Raw genomic sequence first — 20,525 nt, 5'->3', positions numbered from 1 at the left:
TGGGTGAGGGTATCTGCATAGCTGGATTGAGTCAGGGGTGGAGTCTCATGATGTTAAGGAGGTGGAAATAGTCTTGGTGATGTAGAGGATACGGGGTCAGAACTCAGCTTCTGACAAGGCTGTGTGAATGGCATACATATTCCAGCTAGATCATTACTGTCAGCTCCTTTTCACCTTTAGGTTTTCTTAGAGAATTTAAGTAAAATTTACATGCAATTGCCAGAGGCAAATACTTTGAATAATTCTACTCTCTTTGTTTTCTACAGTGGACATCTCATTTCCATCGCTTAACCAGGAGCAGGAGAAGCTGGTTGATTTGTATAACTTACGCATCCATTTTCTCCCTTCCCCTTTCCTGGGTTTCTGTGTCGGAGGTAAAAATGAAACAAGTGTCTCCCTTCCAGTAGGTTTCCCTTAAGGAGTGTCCCCCCAACTGTCTCAGTGATTCCTCAGTCTTTTAGATATTACTGGCTCTGTTGTGTATTTCCAGCATTTTTTTGTTTATCTCAAGATTTAAGCATTTCCATTTACTGCTAGGAAACTGAACATTTTTGTGACTACTCAATTGAACAAAATGAATTACAATGATTCACTGAGAACAGTCTGGTCAATTTGTTTACCTGGGCAGTGTGCTGTCACACAAGTAGGCCTTACAGCTCCCATAACGAGGACCCTCTCCACCACACAATCAGTGCAATATTGTCCCCTCTCATCAGAACACCTGAAGAGGGGGAAACACATTATACAGTTTAGCCTTTACCCAGGTAGTGGGCACTCAATGATGAACAACAACAACCTTTATTTATATAGCACCCTTAATGTAATGTAATGACCCAAGGCACTTCACAGTAGCATTTTAAACAAAGTATGACACTGAGACCAGTAAAGAGATATGAGGAGAGGTGACCAAAAGCTTGGTGAAAGAGGGAGGTTTTAAAGACTGTCTTAATGGAGGGAAGTGGGGTAGAGAAGCGGAGGGGTGCAGGGAGGGAATTTCAAAGCTTAGGACCTGGGCAAATGAAGGTATAGCCACCAATGATGGAGCAATTATAACTGGGTGTGCAGAAGAGGCCAGAATTAGAAGGTTGTAGGGCTGGAGGAGATTAAACAGATACGGAGGCTATTAAATGATTAGCTGTCTTTGATGTGTGGTTATGAATACAAATGGTTGGTTTTAAAGAGGGTTAAGTACTTGCGGGAATTTAAATGTATTGAATGAGCTTTCGTGAATGGAGGTTTTTTTATATACAGTGAATTCTGTAATAGATACTTAAAACTTTATTTTATTTCATCTCAGCATGGCTCCTGATGTTTGCCATTGGTGGATACTGGACAAGTTAATAGGGTGTGTGTAAGGGGGAAGGGTGCTGGATGAGTTGACATGAATTGGCACCAAGTTAGAAGGGGGCTATAGGGGGCCTCAGGACTGATAGGGTCATGGGTTGGCTTGTATGGGCATGGACATGGGTGGGGGGTGAGGAGTTTGAGGGGTGAGGGCTAGACGGATTATTCTTTAAGCAAACAGCTGGGATGAAGTCCCAGAGACGCCTTTTAAACAGCTTGCCTCCTCATTCAGCAATGCCTGTGGCAGCCTCTGATCTGTGCCAGCTGGTTCTCCATCATTTTCCAACAGCTTCTAGGTTGTTTTGGTCAATAAGTTGGCCAGTGGCTTGTTAATGATGCTCAGTTGTTAACATTTGCTGGACCTCCTTCTGCTGGTTCCAGATAAGTCAGCTCCTTATGAGGCCCCCTTCCCGCTTGGAAATTAAAATCCCTACTATTATTTCTGGGACAGACCAAAAACTTTGCAATTTTACTACTGACTACACCTATTTTACCCAGAGTTGAATTCCAAACCTACATCCTATCATCACCCAGATTACCTGCACAATATTGCCTATTTCCACCACAATCTTACACTGCCACCAAGGCGTTCTTCATGCATTCATCACCCCCTACTTAGAGTTCTCCTTGCCAGCTTCCGATCTTCACCTCAAAGCATCCAGAAATCATCCACTAGGCATCCTTTCCCACGCTTAGACTAGTGTTCAATCCCCTGTGTGTCCCTCCCCTACCTTTCATTACAGAGCTTTCAGCCATTTTGTCTTCCTCTCAACTTCCTTTTTTTCTAAAATAAAAGCAAAATGCTGTGAATGCTGGAAATCTGAAATAAAAACAGAAAATGCCGGAAAAACTCAGCAGGTCTGTCAGCATCTGTGGAGAGAGAAACAGAGTTAACGCAGCTCTGAAGAAGTCATACGAACTCGAAACGTTAACTCTGTTTCTCTCTTCGCAGATGCTGCCAGACCTGCAGAATCTTTCTAGCATTTTCTGTTTTATTCCCTTCTTCCTAAACTCTCTGGCTTTCTACCCCAGCTTTAAAAAATAATTCTCAAAAATCAAATCTCTTCTATCAAGCTTTTGCCTCTCTTAAACCTTCCACAAAAGTTCAATGCCTGCACCTTTCCTTCTCAATGAATTCTCTTGAGAAATTTTTCATAACTGTAAATTGTTGCTGTAGCTTGACTCCTTCTCAGTAAGACTCTTCTTAGAAAAGGCCATTAATCTAAGACATCACTTTAGAAAGCATTCTCAATAATTGCACTGATTCAGAAATGGCCATCATGCTATACTCTCCTATTGAAAAGAGTTCTCTTGGTTATATCCTTTATAAAAATAAACCTTGTGATATTACCCCTCTAGATGTGTTTCCTTATGACAACCAAAGCCAGGAACATCCAAATATAAAAGCCACCTCAAAATAGTTGAGACCTTGGCCCAAAACTGTTTGAATGAGTGAGAGTGAAAGCTGAGCTGCTGATGATACTCACACTGCTGAAAATGTATTATCCTTAAAGCTGAATCTCCTGAGTAAAAATTGGTTCTTGCTCTGATAGTTGAATGAATGTCCGTCATCAAGAAACAACTTCCCTTTGGCTGAGTTCTACAACAGGAATATGGAACAGATAAGTCTGAAAAATGAAGAGCTGATAACCAATGACTAACACACCGTGCTTGAGGCAACTGCACTGTTTGTCTCTCCATGGTTTTCCATTTGTAAACTCCTAAACTCAGTTCAATTGCATGAATGGGGTGGGTTTACAGCTAACTCAATTTCTGCCTTGAGAAGCTGGCAAGCTGCACCAGAATACTCATTTGGATCCCTCTGAGCTTGGCGGCAAAATGTTAATTTGGCCTGATACTTAATGTGTTTTGGACCTCCCAATTTCCAGGTTGCATGCAGTGCTGATGTCGCAGCCATCAAGCACCCAAACCAAAAGTTTCCTCTACCATCTACTCACCTTGCTGAGTATGGTGAAGAACCATTTTAACTGGAGAAGTGGATTAATATGATAATTATAGCTCAGAGCACAAAGTGGCTCAATCTCAGATATTCCATTAGACAGCATTCCAGAGTGTAATTATTTCGGTGGCTACCGTTCCTGGGCTTGGTCCACTGCAAATGAATTTATCAGGCAATACATAAATGGATGCATGACAACTGGAGTGAGTTAAGATTGCAGCACATCACTGGCAGGAATTCCCTTGGCTTTTCTTCACATCTAACATTATAACTTCAGTAACTACCTTACTTACTTAGTGTATCTAGGGGCTTTTGTCAAAATTGCAGCAGCTGATCAGGAGAACTCTCTGTGGAAATTCCAAGGGCAGATTTAACAAATGTCAAGAGCAATTTTTCACTTGCCAGTGAATTTTCTGTCATCAAGAAGAGCATTAAGGATTGCTATTTTTTATAACTTTGCGCCCATTGTCATAATCAAGCATTCCCGGATCAGATCAGAATGGGTTGTCTCTGCCTCAGATGAATGCCCCTTTCAGCATTTCCATTTCCTGCCACAGCCATCCTTCCATCCTCTCTAAGTGCACACACCCACCAGCAAAACTGTGACTACCCAAAATCATTTCAGTCACCTAGCTTGACATGTTCACAGCGACATCGTTTAAGTACAATTTACAGAGCAGAAATATCCATTACCTCAAAATTCAGTGCAACATATAGGATGTAGGAAACCATCTCCATAGCCTTTGTGGATCTCAACACCTGTGTCTTCCTGGGTATGATGGTGCCACCACGTTGATAAACGGGTACCTACAACAACACTGGTTATATCAGAAATAATGCAAAACAACAAAACCATGTTGTCATAGGCTCACCATAACAGGGAAAATCTTCCTCCTCCTACTCCCTAAATCCTCAATGTATGAATGGCAAATCAGAGGGTTCAAACAAAGACTGCATCTATTTGGTTAGAGTTAAGGAACAATAAAGGAGCTGGTACATTGTTAGGTGTTTACTATAGACTCTCAAATATTGAAAAAGACAGGGGAGCAAATCTGTAGGCACATTACAGAGAAATGTTAAAATAATAGAGCAGTAATAGTAGGGGACTTCAATTACCCTGATAAAGGCTGGTAGTGAGGAAAATAGTAAAAGGCCAGGAGGGTGAAGAATCCCTAAAATATGTACAGGAGAATTTTCTTAATAAATATGTTTCTAGTTCAACAAGGAATGAAGCATTGTGGGATCTAGTTGAGAGAATGAATTAGGGCAACTGGAGTGTGCTGCAGTGGGAAAACAACTTGGTATAGCGATCATACTATAATTAGATTTAAAATAGTTATGATGAAAGACAAGAAAAAGCAAAGGTGAAGGGAAAACTTCAGAGATTTGAGAAAGGATCTGGCATAGGTGGACTGGAAACATAGATCAGTCTAACATCAATGGAAGGAAAACTATTGGAGACCATTGTGAAGGATAAATTAATTCTCACTTGGAGAAATAAGGATTAAAGCCACATCACGTCTGACTAGCATGAATAGAGTCCTTTGACAAATTAACAGAGAGGGCTAATGAAGTTGGCGCCATAGATGTATATACTGGGGCTAAATTAGATAGTGATGTACGATTAACCCACACCCTTTGACTGAAAATCAGGCAGCACACCAACTTTGTACTGTCTGCTCATTAGAATGACTTCAGCATGCAGCCAGCACTAACTGCGTTGTTCACTGGCTGCATGTATCAGCAAGGGTCCCAAAATCATAATTTCCTAGCACCTCTTAAAGCTAGCCTGCAGTATTTAAAGGGGAAGAGCATCGTGACTTCAGCAGGTGCTGGGAATCATACAGTAAGCGGTTTAGTTTTTCTCAGGACACAACAAAAATGACACAACATAGGAGATCATGGGGTCTAAGGTTTTTAGCTACTGCACATGAGATAATAGTGGAGGTGGAGAGGAGAAGTGTCACCTACCCACAAGGGTCAAGGAGGCCCTTTAAACACACACTCAAAGGCAGATAGTGAAGTTCAATAGCAGAAGCCACCTCCAAGGGCTTGCTGTGCCATAAGAACTTCAACGACCTCACAGGAGTAGTCAAGGTCAGTGAATGCATCTTCAAATGTCATATCCTACACAACTGCACCACTAGCCTCAAACACTGCTCAACTCACCATTCATCACATAACATTCATCACATACCTACCAATAATCTCTACCAATCAGGGCTCATACCTAACATTCATAACATTGTCCCATACATTTAGCACTTCCACAAGCCTTATACCCACATCTCACAGCTTGTATGAACTGCCAGCTATTCAAACATGACAGCCACATCACTCAGAATACACTCAGGGACACACTTCCCTCTCCCTTGAAAGACAAGGTGGCGCATTACTGGAGACATCAGTAGCTAACGGGAGAGGAACAGGCATGCCAGCTTGTCCTAATCTCCATCAAAGAGGCGGTGCTGGTTATTACTGGAACGGCCATTGAGGGCATGGACAGTGGCAGGGTTGGAACCATTAAAGATGGTGGTATCCTCGTACCTAACCTTCCTTCTCACATCCCACTTTCCCCTCATCCTGTAATCTTTTCTAATTTACAAGCTACAGGCGGTGTAAGCATGCAACTCTTCAATTTTTCCCCATCCCTCTCCTCATCACAGCCATACACTGTGCCTTTTCTTTTGAGATACATAAGAAGTGCAACCCGGACAGGCAGTACCCAACATGATAGTTGCTAGCTCAGATAATGACACTATGCATACATTAAAGGAGAGGTCGAGGCAGGATCTGCTCATATTAAGGCACTGGACATAAGTGTGCTATAGCCAAAGATAGTGCAACTGCCAACCACCGAAGGGCAATGTTACACACAGGTTCCACTGCAGTGGACTAAGATGAGGACTTCAAGGGGGCAGCCTACGAAAGATGGGTATGCACAACAAAATGCCTAGTTTGTTGGGAAGCCTGATAGATAGCCTTTGTTCAATATCAAGGAGTAAGGAGGAGCCCAGCATCAACCTAGCATAAGGATTTGTGCAAAGCTCGGTGCCCATCCTTTCAGCATGGAAGTGGCGGCCAATTCCGTTCATGCACTTGTGCAGCCAACAATGGTACAGCGTCTGATGGTTGTCACAACTCCCATTGTAGCAAATGCAGTAGCCATCCAATGTTCGAGTGCTGCACTGGACGCTCAGACTGCTGTCATGCAAGCGCAGACTGCTGCCATCATAATTGTGGATTACCTTGTTCAACGGGACTTGCAGGGTGTCACAGCTGTTCAGTAGTCTGTCCTCCAATAGATTACTAGGATTGTTGCCCCATGGGAGCGGTAGTCACTCCATGGAGTGTGAGTCTGCTGTCCACTCTCAGATAATAGCATTCATCCTCAAACCACTGCCACTCTACACTTGCTGCTGGATGTTGAGGGAATGGTATCATTTTTGATTCTGATATATGGCAGACTGAAATGCAGCACCCACAATGCAAAGTGCAGTCCATGGCACTCTACACCATAGGGAAATGTGCAATCCTAGAAAAAGTCGCATATGTGGTCTCTCCACTTGCTCATCTCTGCCATGAGCAAGAGAAATTTAGATGCTCTCTTTGAATAGAGACAGCCTCAATGATTTATGCAAAAGTGGGCAGGAAACCGCAAAATGTCGCAAACATCTCAAGTTCAAGACTTTGAGGATCCAGACACACAAAAGTTCATTGATGTGGTCACCAATGCATTCCTTACTCTACTTTGATGTTGCAGTTGTGGCTGCATTAGGTGTCAGATTTCAGTTAGGGCATCCTTATTGAAGCACAGAATATGGTCTTCTGCTGAGAGTCCTTCCCTTCCTCCTCTTTTAGCAGATTGTTCTGTTCTGCAAGGCCTCTGCTCATTCTCTCAGTCATGCTGTATTCCAAGAGGAACGCCTACTATTGCAAGCATAAGTAGGAGAAAAGTGTTCGTGCAGAAGCCTTTATGTCAGGGAAAAGTCCTTCAGCACCTGCCACACCACTTGCTGCAGACAGCTGCAGCTTGAAACAACTATAGAAAATACCAAACAGTTGGAAAATCATAGAAACATCTAGAAGAAATCAAACAACTAAGCTGAATGTAGTTAATTATCCCTTTTAAATAATGCTGACTGGTGGAGTGGGGGAGTCCTTTCTGCTGCTTAATGTGTGTTCATATGTGCGAGATTCAGAGAAGGCTTTGGGGGGAGCGTTAAGCTCCAAATGGCAATGTTGGTATCAAGCTAATGGTGCATGCTGATATAGGTCATGATCGGCCAGCTCTGCATACGTCGGGTGGATGTCACCTAACACGTTCACCAAGACAGCATGCAACTCAATTCACATGGCTACATGCATCCTATGCTATTTTGGTCCCCGAACAGCATCCATATTGCCCAAACAATGGGTGCTACTGAATCCAATATCACCCTAATGGACTTTCAAGAGGCATTTGATAAAGTACACATAACAAGACTTAATTGAAAAATAGAAGCACTCGGTGTTAAAAGGACGATAGCAACTTGGGTATATAACTAGCTAGGGGATAGGAGGCAGAAAGTAGTGGTGAGCAGATATTTTTCTGATGGAGAGAAGTATACAGTGGCGAGTCCAGGGATTGGTATAAGGGTCGTTACTTTGTTTGTTATATATAAATGACTTCGGCTTGTGCATAGAGTGTACAATTTTGAAGTTTGCTAATGATGCAAAACATAGCAATGTAGTAAATAGTGGGCATGATAGTAGCAGAACATACAGGGACTGGTGAAATGGGCAAACACATAGCAGATGCAACTTCATGAAGTTAAGTATGAAGTGATGCTCTTTAGAAGGAACAAGATGAAGAGGCAGTGTTATTGAAACAGTATTACAGGTACAGTGTGTCAAATCCAGCTATCCAAAAACCGGAGCTGCCTGAAAACTTTTTATAAGCTGCCATGCATCAATTTTAATTGTTATCAAATGAGTAAAATAACTGACCGGGACAATTCAGCTAGGTGCTGCATTGGCACAGTGTGCTGGGCTAGCTATTAGCTTTGCGCGCCGCTCTTTTCTCGTGCTCTGAGCGACCCTTGACTCCCACCTGACCCAGCTTGGCCCAATTTCATATGTCTCTATTAATTGAATTGAGGTTCTGATCTTTTTTTCTCCGAAAAGCAGCAAGATCTCAAATCCGCCTGGACTCGGTCTCAAGGTTGTCAGTTTTGAGATACTGCCCTTGTAATTTGAGGTGCATATGCATGAATGTTTGAAGACGGCAAGACAAGTTGAGAAAGCAGTTACAAAAATCTTGGCTCTATAAATACAGACACTGCACACAAAAAAAGGAAGTCACCCTAAAATTTTATAAGTCACCAGTTAGGCCTCAGCTGGAATATTGTGTACAGTTCTGGGCATTGCACTTTAGGAAAGATGTCAAGACCTTGGAGGGGGTTTTGTGGAGGTTTACCAGGGTAATAACAGGGGTGAGGGACTTCCATTATATGAGAGATATATGGAGAGATTGAAGAAGCTGGGATTGTTATCCTTAGAGCAGAGAAGAGGAGCATAATAGAGGTATTCAACATTATGACAAGTTTTGACAAAGCTAGTAAGGGAAAACTGTTTCTTTTGGAAGGTGAGTTCATAACCAGAGACCACAGAATGAAAATAATTGGCAAAATAACTACAGGAGAAATGAGCATAAATTTCTTCACAGAGGGTTGTTAACATCTGGAACACATCAATTAAAACAGTGGTGGATTCAGATTCTATAGACACTTTCCAAAAGCAATTGGGCATATACTTGAAGAGAACTAAAACTACACGGTTATGGGGAAAATCTGCGGCATGGGCTCTTTCAAAGAGACAGCACGGGAAAGGCAGGTGGAATGGTCTCCTTTCTGCTGTAAGATTCTATGATGTGCTGCCATCAGCTTTCAGTGTGCACTATATGTATATAACCAACTTCAGCTGCATCATCAATGACCTTCTCTCCATCATAAGGTCAGAAGTGTGGATGTTTCCTGATGATTGTACAATGCTCAGTACTATTTGTGACTCCTCAGATACTGAAGCAGTCCATGCCCATATGCAGCAAGACTTGGACAACATTCAGACTTGGGCTGATAAGTGACAAGTAACTTTCGGGCCACACAAGTGCCAGGCAATGGCCGTCTCCAACATGAGAAAATCTGACCGTCTCCCTATGACATTCAATGTCATTACCATCGCTGAATCCCTAACTATCAACATTCTGGGGGTTGCCATTGATCAGAAACTGAACTAGACCAGTCATATATATATATATATATATATATATACTATGACTACAAGAGCAGGTCAGGGGCTGGGAATTTTGCAGTAAGTAACTCACCTCCTGACTTCCTAAAGCCTGTCTACCATCTACCAGGCAGAAGTCAGGAGTGCAATGAAATGCTTTCCACTGGCCTGGATGAGTACAGCTCCAATAACACTTAAGAAGCTCCACACCATCCTGGATAAAACAATCCACTTGATTGGACCCCACTCACCATCTTAAACCTTCACTCCTCTCTCCGCCACTGACATAGTGCCATATACAAGATGCACTACAGCAACTCACAAAGCTCCTTCGACAGGACCTTCCAAACCTGTGACCTTTACCACCCAGAAGGACAAGGGCAACAGATGCATGGGGACACCACTGCCTGCAGGCTCTTCTGCAGTCACCATTCTGTTACTGTGACTGGGTCAAAATCCTGGATCTCCCTTCCTAACACCACTGAGTGTACCTACATCACATGAACTGCAGCAGTTCAAGAAGGCAGCACACTGCCACCTTCTCAAGGGCAATTAAGGATGCGTAACAAACACTGGCCTAGCCAGCAACACTTACATCCTGTGAAAGAATAAAAACAGTGTTGAATTGTAAATAATACATAAAAATGATGTTAATGATGAAAGACTGAAATTATAAAATGATGTACTAATACCAGTTAGTGAGAATATTTACATGTAGTCAACACGTAGCAATAGTAGGCCAGAATAGTCATACGGACTCGAAACATTAACTCTGTTTTTCTCTCCACAGATGCTGCCAGGCCTGCTGAGGTTTTCCAGCATTTTCTGTTTTTATTAGCCTGAATAGTCTGGTGGCTACTTTATGAGTGCTTAATTTGCATTACAAAGAAGCACTGCATCTGGTAGATCACTTAGTTACTAAATCTGCAATTCCTAAACTGGGGTCACAGAGAGACCGAGTGGGATTGCGAGGGATGACTGTTAATGCATATTAAAGTGAGGTTCTCTCTCACAAAACTCCAGATACTCACATAAATTGATCCATTTAACCTCATGTCTCATGTTTAGTAATACAAAAGGGCAGGAGATGCCCTGGGCACCCCAGATAGATGACTGGCTGCTTGTGAGGAAATTCCATTGTTTCAGCTAACCTCCAATGTTAACATAAATCCATATCTGATCATCGCATTAAGATATGATTAATCTTGATGGTGTCGAAAGTGAGAATTGGAGAGAATAGTTTTCATCACCTGCTGCTGTAACACCAGCAAGAGACCAGTGGCCCCCAGAAAGAAATGACAGAAAGTGGTTATATACGCCATTTCACCAAGTGGTCTACAGCTCTCCCATTGGAGACTGGACAAATGCCTGCAGAATTTCAGGGTCATCGCTTTTCATTACTAATTGTAAATTGTTTACGTTCTCTGTGCAAGGCCATATATGTGTTTGTTTCTTCTTCCCTCTCCACCCCAAACTGTCTTGTCATCCCTTGAAGGCAGTGGCACAATGCCGGACACAGCAGTTAAGTGAAGAGAATTCCTATAACATGACATGTTTCCATTCATGCAGAAGGCAGTCAATTTGTCTTGGACTGCTCAAGATTCAAAGTAAGAGTATGTTTTCAAAATGATAAAAGACAAAAAGATAAAACCCTGAAAGCTCTGAAAAGAGTGGATCTGAGCCCCAGGCCAAGCTCCCCCTTCTTCAAGACTGAATCCTGCACTAGCACCAAGGTCCAGGCAGCATCCGGCCCTGCCCTTACCCTGCTTGTTTATCACTCTCTTGGCCAGGGGCTCCTGCCCATGACTGCTTCACTGAGTCTCGAAGTCCGGCCCCTACCACAAAACTAGCGGTGGTGCCTCCGCTGCTGAGCTATGGCCTGTCCAAGCCCATCCTATTGCTCTGATGCTGCAGAACAACCTGGGCTCCAACATTAGCCAACTCAAGACCCTCAACCTGCTCTTCCACTGTTTCCTGGCCAAGCAGCATATAATGTTAGTCCTGGGGAATGCACAATTTTCCTCATCACAGACACCTGTTGTCAGCATCAGACACTACCAGGTCAAGCTCAGTCAGGTTCAAAGTCAAATCTTATCTAACAAAGTCCCTTAACCCCTGCTTAACTGCTGTTACATTTCCATTTCCCACTATGGCCTCTCTGACAGACCATGTTTGGTATGCTGGCACATTATGGCCAATTTATGCTGTGGTTCCACACTCATTAGAGGTTGGATTGATGTTGCATGACTGCCCAAGCTCATTCTGAGTATGATATTTGCAACCAGCCAGCAGACGAGATACTCTTCCCAACATTCTGGGTTGGGAGTGAACTATGGCCTCAGAGGTGAAAGGGCAGCGTCCAAACCAGTGTTGTACCCCTTCCCCATATTTTAATAGTTTCTGCTGCCAATAATGGCAGTTAAATTCTATGTTTGGATTATCTTCTCTCTGATCCTGAAAATGCTCCACTAGATTACAGGCTTAAACAAATTGGATACTTACACTATCAAGGGTTACAGAAACACGCAGAGTCTGTTCACCATCAAACCGCTGTAATGTTCTGAGATGGTACCACAGCTTCAGAAAAACAAAAGCAAACAGATGCTGTCACAAAAATAATCCTGTTATAATCAGCAAGAGCAGATTCAACACAAGAAAATGTGCCTAAGTGCCTGGAAGGAGAAGGAAAATCATATTGTGAACAGGATCTGGTAGAAGAGCATGGAAATGTGCCTGAAGATGAGGTAGATGAGCTAGGGATGGTGATGGAAGAACTATCAAAGGAGTTTGATGGTGATGTTGAAGCGCTACATGATGCTTTCAGTGGTGAGGTTCAAGAGGCTAAGTTTTGAGGAGGAGAATGAGGTTAAGTAGGAAGAGGTAGGGAAGTTGACTAAAGGTGAAGTTGAAAAGTTGGGGAGGTAACAGAAGATGAGGTGTGTTTTGAGAAGGTGAGTGAAATCAGGTGAAAGCGCTAGATTTTGAATGAGGAAAGGAAGGTGAATCAAGATGATGTTGAAGACGTCGATTTTGAGGATCTGAGTGAAGATGAGGTTGAAATTTATGGGGTGGTGGGTGAAGGGAAGGTGAGAGTGAAGATGAGATTGAAGAATTAGGTTTTTAAGAGATGAGTGAAGATGGGGTTGAAGAGGTAGGGAAGATGAGGTGAATGAGGTAGGAGATAATGTTGAAGAGATAGGTTTTGAGGAGTTGAGACAAGATGGATGCTGGCCTCAGAATCCTGGATAAGTTTTTGGGGTGTGCTGCTCTGAAAGCTAGCCAGAGGAAATGAATGAAATGAAAAAGAAAAGTAGCAATTCTGGAAATACACAGTAGGTAAGCCAAATTCTGTAAAGAAAATATACAGGTTATAATGTTTCATAGAGTCATAGATGTTTACAACACAGAAAAAGGCCCTTCGGCCCATCGAGTCTGCGCTGGTCAAACAAGTACCTAACTATTCGAATCCCATTTTCCAGCAGTTTCATATGCACCCCCTTCATCAGATCATGACATCCAAGGCATCCCAACTTATCTTTTCTCTTTACAAATGCTGACTGGCCAGAAAAAGAAACCTTGGGAATTGATTTACACAATATTGGTAAAAATGTTGATTTATAGAATCTGGATTTACACAGTTTTAGTGATAGCCTGGATTTACACGGTCTTGATGATAACCTGGATTTATGTTGTCTTGGTGCCGGTATGATTTCACATTACTTTGTGATGGTCTGGAATCATGAGGTCTAGTGACGGTCTGGATTTACGTGGTTTAGTTGATTGTGTTGATTTATGTTGTCTTGGTTTATGGATCTGGATTTAGAGCCTGAAGATCAGCTCAGCTCAGCTCAGAAATGAGCAGATACATGAGCTGCATGCACATTGCTGCTGAACAATTGGATTATTAGCTCTGATTTTGTATTACTACTTGTTTTCATCCCATCGCTGCTAAACTCCCTCCCAAAAATAATATTCCTTCAGAGCCTGTTAAAAAAAAATCTTATGGTCTAGAAATTCAGGCGCTAAGCCTGAATGGGTCCTGAGTTGCACCAGGTGTTTGGCCTCAGACTTCAGTTAATTGAATCTAGTAAGCTGCAGAAACCTGCTGTGCATCCCCAAGCAGTTTGATGATGACGAAATTTGGAATTTTGGACCACTGTGTTGCCAGAAGAGGAGAGTGATGTGGGATTTCAGCAAGTGCGATTGGAAAAGGAGGGATTGGTAAAGGGAACATGAGGGTGAACCAGGACTGGAGATGTGGGAGCAATTGAGACACAAGGAAGTGATGGATAGCAGAGACCTCTGGTTTTAATGTGCAGCCAAGAGGATCACTCCTGCGTCTTCGAGCTCCACAGAAAGGTTTTTTTTAATATAAATTTACGTTCTCCCTGGTGGCCTGCAGCAGTCTCTTTCAAGGCCATAGGTTAGGTAACATGTGGATGTGGTTTTCCTGGAAATCTATATTTTTGCTGATACCAATATAATGGGCACATCACTTCCAACTGTTAATAAACAACAACCTCTTGCCCACTATATTAGAACCTTAGGTACTCATTTAGCCATCAAATGTATAGGCCTTTTTTTAAGCATGTCGTTTGTCTCGAAGATTCGCCAAAAATATCCTCTTTGGTATCAACCTCTCCCTCAAAGCACTGTGAATCATTCTTTTACATGGAGAGCAAGATGTCAAGAATCGGGGAGGAGAAAAAAATGAATGAAAATAGAAAAAAAACAGCATTTAACCTTGCAAAAGAAATCTGTACTCTTCAGTCACAAAAATAATGAAGTTTAGTCATTTCCACTTACAATAGTTAAAATGTGAAACTCACCACCACATGGACTGGTTACGGCAAATGGCACAGCTGCATTTAAAGGGAAGCTAGATAACTACATGAGGGCAAAAAGAAATTGGAAGGTGTTATATGAAGGGGGTAGAAGGCGGCTCGTGGCTATCATAAATACCAGCATTGTTGTTCTGCCAAATGTCCTCTTCTTTGTTGTAAATTTCATTTAATTCATTGGCACAATTATACAGCAGACTTAAAAGCAATGTCTATTTTTAGACACATCAGATAGTATTCTACTCACCTCCCCCATCCCAGGAAGGAACACATTCACTTCTGTAACCCCAGCTTCAGACACTGGATGTATCAGCAAGGCTTCTCCTACAGATTGCAACAACAATACAGCAATCCACATTTAACTAGTGAATTTACAATAGATCATCTAGCTGTTTGCTCTTCTTTCCCGTTTTTAAGAGACTCCCTCATCCCATCAGAGAGTGGAGACTCCATCATCCCATTACAGGGAGATTCCCTCATCCTCATCAGAGTGAGGGAGAACTCTCTCTGCACTTAAGTTGGCAAATGTTTCAGGGGGGAAACGCTCACATTAACATTCACAGTGAAAACCTCACCTCCATCACCAAGAAAACCCCTCATTATTTCTTCAGTGGCTTTGAACTAAAGTTTAAAGATGGAGGGGACAGCTGTTGTATTTCTTGTTTATTTTTTCTACTGAAAATGTGTGATGACAGCACTGAAAATGAAAATCTACTTTTGGTATGCAATGTTAGGACACTCCTAGATCAGCTAAAGCATGGATGAGGTGCAGGGTGAAGATTTCCCTACTCTGTCCTAACAAAGTGATCTAACTCTAGCTTCTGAACCTGGGGCATTTTCATTGCCATATTCAACTATTTTATGCTCTCTCTGAGTGAGATGTTTATTCAGTGCCAACTTCACTCTGCAGTTCTGTTTTAATGGTTCTTGCCTGCTAGGAAATAGGTAAATATCACCCAGTTCATGTTGCACACTGATAGTCAGCTAAGAAATGAGACTTTTATCCAAAGACTGGATTTGGACCTATGTCCCATGGATAAAAGAATAATGTGCTAACACTAACATCACTGAGACAGCAATGTTATCCAGAAAATGCTGGAAATACTCAGATCATCAGTAAATACCTGAAGAGAGAGAAACAGAGTTAACTTCTCAGGTTAATAACATTTTGCTAGAACTGGAGAAGTTAGTAATGTAACAGGTTTTAAGCATGTAGAGAGACAGGGAAACATTAGGGTGGGGAAAGACAAAAGGAAAGGGCTATGATAGGGTGGAAGGCAGTAGAGATTGAATGACAAAAATGGGTGATGATGCTTGGCAAAAGGTGGTGGTAATGGGACAAGTAAAGAAACAAAACATTAGTTTAGGGGAGATATAAATGAGAATAGCAGAATCATCACCAACAGGTGACATCTGAAAAGTGGGGACAGAGATTATGATCTGAAATTTAACTCAAAATAAATTTAACTTGCTGATTTGACTAATTGTGCCTTCCGTCTTTGGAATAGCGCTCTTAACCAATGAATCACTCACTCCAATTCAAAAGAAGTAAATTTTCACCCTTTCAATCAGCTTTGGGTTTAAAGTGATAAAAAGATAGTGTATCAACCTATTTCTTCATCCAACCCACAGAGAAGTCCATTGTTAATCAATATTGCTTCCCCAATTCACCTCTGCCAGCCTCTTTACTGCACACGTTCTCTTTCAAAAATGCAGAGAAAGCATTGATGAAATTATCATTGATCCACCAACTGATGGGCCATTCTTGTTTGTGTCATGTCCCACCTGCCTATTTGTGCTGTAGATATCCTCAACTTTTAGGTACCAATTACATTGCTGGAATTCTTTTCCCCACCTGTTTTATATTGGGTATTTTCTATTCTTTTGCTTTCCCTCTCTTCAGGTTGCTCTGAAACTCATACTTTGGCCTGGTCTAGAGAAGACAAGTGGTCCATTCTCAGCCAATAGACCTTTATAAACCAGCAATAAAAACTACAAGAAACCAGAGTTCAGATACTCACTAACTTTGTAGCTTTGTGAGGAAGTTCTTACTTTGTTCATATCCTGATGGCACGGTTACAATCAAGAATTCAATATGCGGCAATTATGGGCACAAATCTGAGCACAAACTGTTATCCAATTTGTCACACACCCAGACTCTTTCATCATAGTCCTGCAGATTTCTCCTTTTCAAATATATAACCAATTTCTTTTTGAAACTTACTATTGATTTTGCTGCTACCACCCATGGTGTAGGGGGTAACATATTAGCTTGGACAGATGATTAGCTGGCTGGCAGTAAACAGAGAGTATGCATAAATGGGTCTTTGTCTGATTGGCAGGATGTGATGAGTGGAATCTCGCAGGGATCTGTGCTGCAGCCTCAACTTTTCACAATTTACATCAATAACTTAGATGAGGGAGCGAAGGCATGGTAGCTAAATTTGCAGACAACACAAAGATAGGTAGGAAAGTGTCTTGTGAAGAAGACATAAGGGGTTTGCAGATGGATATAGATAAGTTGAGTGAGTGGGCAAAAATCTGGCAGATGGAGTATCATGTGGGAAAATGTGAAGTTGTTCACTTTGGCAGGAAGAATAAAAAAGCAGAATATCACTTAAACGGAGAACAAGTGCAGCATTCTGAGGTACAGAGGGATCAAGGTGCTCTAGTACATGAGTCGCAAAATGTTAGAATGCAGGTACAGCACACAATCAAGAAGGCTAATGGAATGCTATTCCTTTATTACAAAATGAATTGAACATAAAAGTAAGGATGTTATGCTTCAGTTATACAAAGCATTGGTGAGACCACATCTCAAATACTGTGTGCAGTTTTGGTGTCCTTATTTAAGAAAGGATGTAAATGCATTGGAGGCAGCTCAGAGGAGGTTTACTAGATTGAAATCTGGAAAGAGCGGGCTATCTTGAGGATACGTTGGACAGGCTGGGCTTGTTTCCACTGGAGTTTAGAAGAGTGAGGGGTGACTTTATTTGAAGGATATAAGATCCTGATTGGTCTTGATAAGGTGGATGTGGAAAGGGTGTTTCCCTCTTGTGGGTGAGTCCAAAGCTAGGGGGGCAGTGTTTTAAAATTAGGGGTCATCCTTATAGGACAGAGATGAGGAGAATTTTTTTCTCTGAGGTTTGTGAGACTTTGAAACCCTCTGCCTCAGAAAGTGTGGAGGCGGGGTCACTGAATATTTTTATGGCAGAGGTAGATAGATTCTTGTTAGACAAGGGAATCAGAGGTTATTGGGGGTAGATGGAAATGTGGAACTCGAAACACAAATAGATCAGCCATGATCTTATTGAATGGCGAAGCAGGCTCGAGGGACCGAATGGCCTACTTCTGTTCCTATTTCATATGTTAATTCCAGATTGTAACAACTGTGTGAAAAAAAAATGTATTCCCCCTTGGAATTTTTGCCAATAGTCTTAAATCTTTGTTCCTGGTTACCAACCTTACAGCCACTGAAAGCATTTTTCCCTACTAAAATGCCTCTTAATTTCAAACCATTATTAAATCTCCTCTTAACCTTACATAGGAACAGGAGTAGCCCCTTAAACCATTCGATTAGCTGATGCTTAATCTGTATCTTAACAGCATCTACTCATCCTGGTTCTCTAATCCTAATACTTCTGCCTATCAAAAGTTTATTAATCTCAGTTTTGAAATTATCAATGAACTTCAGTCGCAATAGCCTTTTTGAGGAGAGCTCTATTCCCTTTGTGCGAGAAAATGCTTCCTGATATCAATATTTTGGGGTATGTTGTGTTATTCTGTAAAGAAGGCTGGATGTGTGTGTGTGTGTGTGTGTGTGTATGTGTGATTAAATTAAACTGGGCAAGAGGTTGATAGGAGTCAGATTGTCTGGGGTTTTGGAAACATGAAACTGGGCGGGGTTGTGAATAGTGAGGAGGATGCAAGGAGGCTTCAGGGCGATTTAGACAAGTTGCGTGTGTGGACAAACACATGGCAGATGCAGTATAACGTAGATAAATGTGAAGTTATATGCTTCGGTGTGAAAAACAGAAAGGCAGAGTATTATTTAAATGGTGATATAATGGGAAATGTGGATGTACAAAGAGATCTGGGTGTCCTTGTACACCAGTCAATGAAAGTAAATAGGCAGGTGCGGCAAGCAATTAGGAAGGCAAATGATATGTTGGCCTTCATTGCAAGAGGATTTGAGTTCAAGAGTAGGGATGTCTTACTGCAGTTATGCAAGGCCTTGGTGAGACCACACCTAGGAGTATTGCATGCAGTTTTGGTCTTCCTACCTAAGAAAGGACATACTTGCAACAGAGAAAGTGCAGCAAAGGTTCACTAGGCTGATGACGGGGATGGCAGGACTGTCGTATGAGGAGAGATTGGTTCAACTGAGCCTTTTTCACAAGAGTTTAGAAGAATGAGAGGGGATCTGATTGAAACGTTTAAAATTTCAACAGGACTAGACAGACTAGATGCAGGGAGGATGTTTCCCCTGGTTGGGGAGTCTAGAACGAAGGGTCACAGTCTCAGGATACGGGGTAGGCCATTTAGGACTGAGATGAGGGAAAATTTCTTCACTCTTTTTTTTTATTCATTAATGGGATGTGGGCTTTGCTGGCTGGGCCAGCATTTATTGGCCACCTCTAGTTGCCCTTGAGAAGGTGGTGGTGAGCTGCCTTCTTGAACCGTTGCAGTCCATGTGGTGTAGGTACACCCACAGTGCTGTTAGGAAGGGAGTTCCACAGTTTTCCAGTGACACTGAAGGAATGGCAGTGTATTTGCAAGTCAGGATGGTGAGTGACTTGGAGGGGAACCTCCAGGTGGTGGTGTTCCCATCTATCTGCTGCCCTTGTCCTTCTAGGTGGTAGTGGTTGTGGGTTTGGAAGGTGCTGTTGAAGGAGCCTTGGCGAATTCCTGCAGTGCATCTTGTAGATAGTGCACACTGGTGGAGGGAGAGAATGTTTGTGGATGTGGTGCCAATCAAGCGGACTGCTTTGTTCTGGATGGCGTCAAGCTTCTTCAGTGTTGTGCGAGCTGCACTCATCCAGGCAAGTGGGAAGTATTGATCACACTCCTGGCTTGTGCCTTGTAGATGGTCAACAGGCTTTGAGGAGTCAGGAGGTGAGTTACTCGTCACATGATTCCTAGCCTCTGACCTGCTCTTGTAGCCACAGTATTTATATGGCTAGTCCAGTTCAGCTTCTGGTGAATGATAACCCCCAGGATGTTGATATTGGGGGATTCAGTGATGGTAATGCCATTGAACATCAAGGGGCAATGGTTGGATTCTCTCTTGTTTAGAGATGGTCATTGCCTGACACTTGTGTCATGTGGATGTTACTTGCCACTTGTTACGTGTCAGCCCAAGCCTGGATATTGTCCAGGTCTTGTTGCATTTGGACATGGACTGCTTCAGTATCTGAGAAGTCGCAAATGGTGCTGAACATTGTGCAATCATCAGTGAACATCCCCACTTCTGACCTTATGATGGAAGGAAGGTCATTGATGAAGCAGCTGAAGATGGTTGGGCCTAGGACACTATCCTGAGGAGCTCCTGCAGTGATGTCCTGGAGCTGAGGACTGACTTCCAACAACCACAGCCATCTTCCTTTGTGCTAGGTATGACTTCAACCAGCGGAGAGTTTTCCCCCTGATTCCCATTGACTCCAGTTGTGCTAGGGCTCCTTGATGCCACACTCTGTCAAAGGCGGCCTTGATACAAGGGTGGTCACTCTCACCTCACCTCGGAAATTCAGCTCTTTTGTCCATGTTTGAACCAAGGCTGTAATGAGATCAGGAGTTGAGTAGCCCTGGCGGAACCCAAACTGAGCATCAGTGAGCAGGTTATTGCTAAGCAAGTGCTGCTTGATAGCACTGTTAATGACCCCTTCCATTACTTTACTACTGGTCGAGAGTAGACTGATGGGGCGGTAATTGGCCAGGTCAGATTTGTCCTGCTTTTTATGTACAAGACATACCTGGGCAATTTTCCACATAGCCGGGTAGATAGCAGTGTTGTAGCTGTATTGGAACAGCTTGGCTAGGGGCGCAGCAAGTTCTGGAGTGCAAGTCTTCAGTACTATTCCGGGAATATTGTCAGGGCCCCATAAACTTTG

At 42.5% G+C, this 20,525-nt stretch overlaps 1 protein-coding gene across 3 annotated transcripts in view; it reads right to left on the bottom strand.

The window, feature by feature from the left end:
- Nucleotides 1-20,525, bottom strand: part of LOC144693281 (neutral alpha-glucosidase C-like) — a 161,303-nt gene that overhangs the window by 7,271 nt on the left and 133,507 nt on the right. For 2 of the 3 annotated variants that reach the window (XM_078563018.1, XM_078563020.1), the window contains 5 exons: nt 14,663-14,739; nt 12,077-12,151; nt 3,998-4,111; nt 2,832-2,944; nt 621-721 (listed from right to left, as the gene is read on the bottom strand). In XM_078563018.1, coding sequence (XP_078419144.1) covers nt 621-721; nt 2,832-2,944; nt 3,998-4,111; nt 12,077-12,151; nt 14,663-14,739 — 480 coding nt within the window. The remainder of the gene's footprint in view (nt 1-620; nt 722-2,831; nt 2,945-3,997; nt 4,112-12,076; nt 12,152-14,662; nt 14,740-20,525) is intronic. The other variant, XM_078563019.1, reaches the window with a different exon arrangement.

The sequence above is a fragment of the Cetorhinus maximus genome, chromosome 18 (assembly GCF_964194155.1).
Source record: "Cetorhinus maximus chromosome 18, sCetMax3.hap1.1, whole genome shotgun sequence".
Taxonomy (NCBI): Eukaryota; Metazoa; Chordata; class Chondrichthyes; order Lamniformes; family Cetorhinidae; genus Cetorhinus; species Cetorhinus maximus.
The sequence above is the reverse complement of the archived record's forward strand: the minus strand, read 5'-3'. Positions and strand labels throughout refer to the sequence as shown.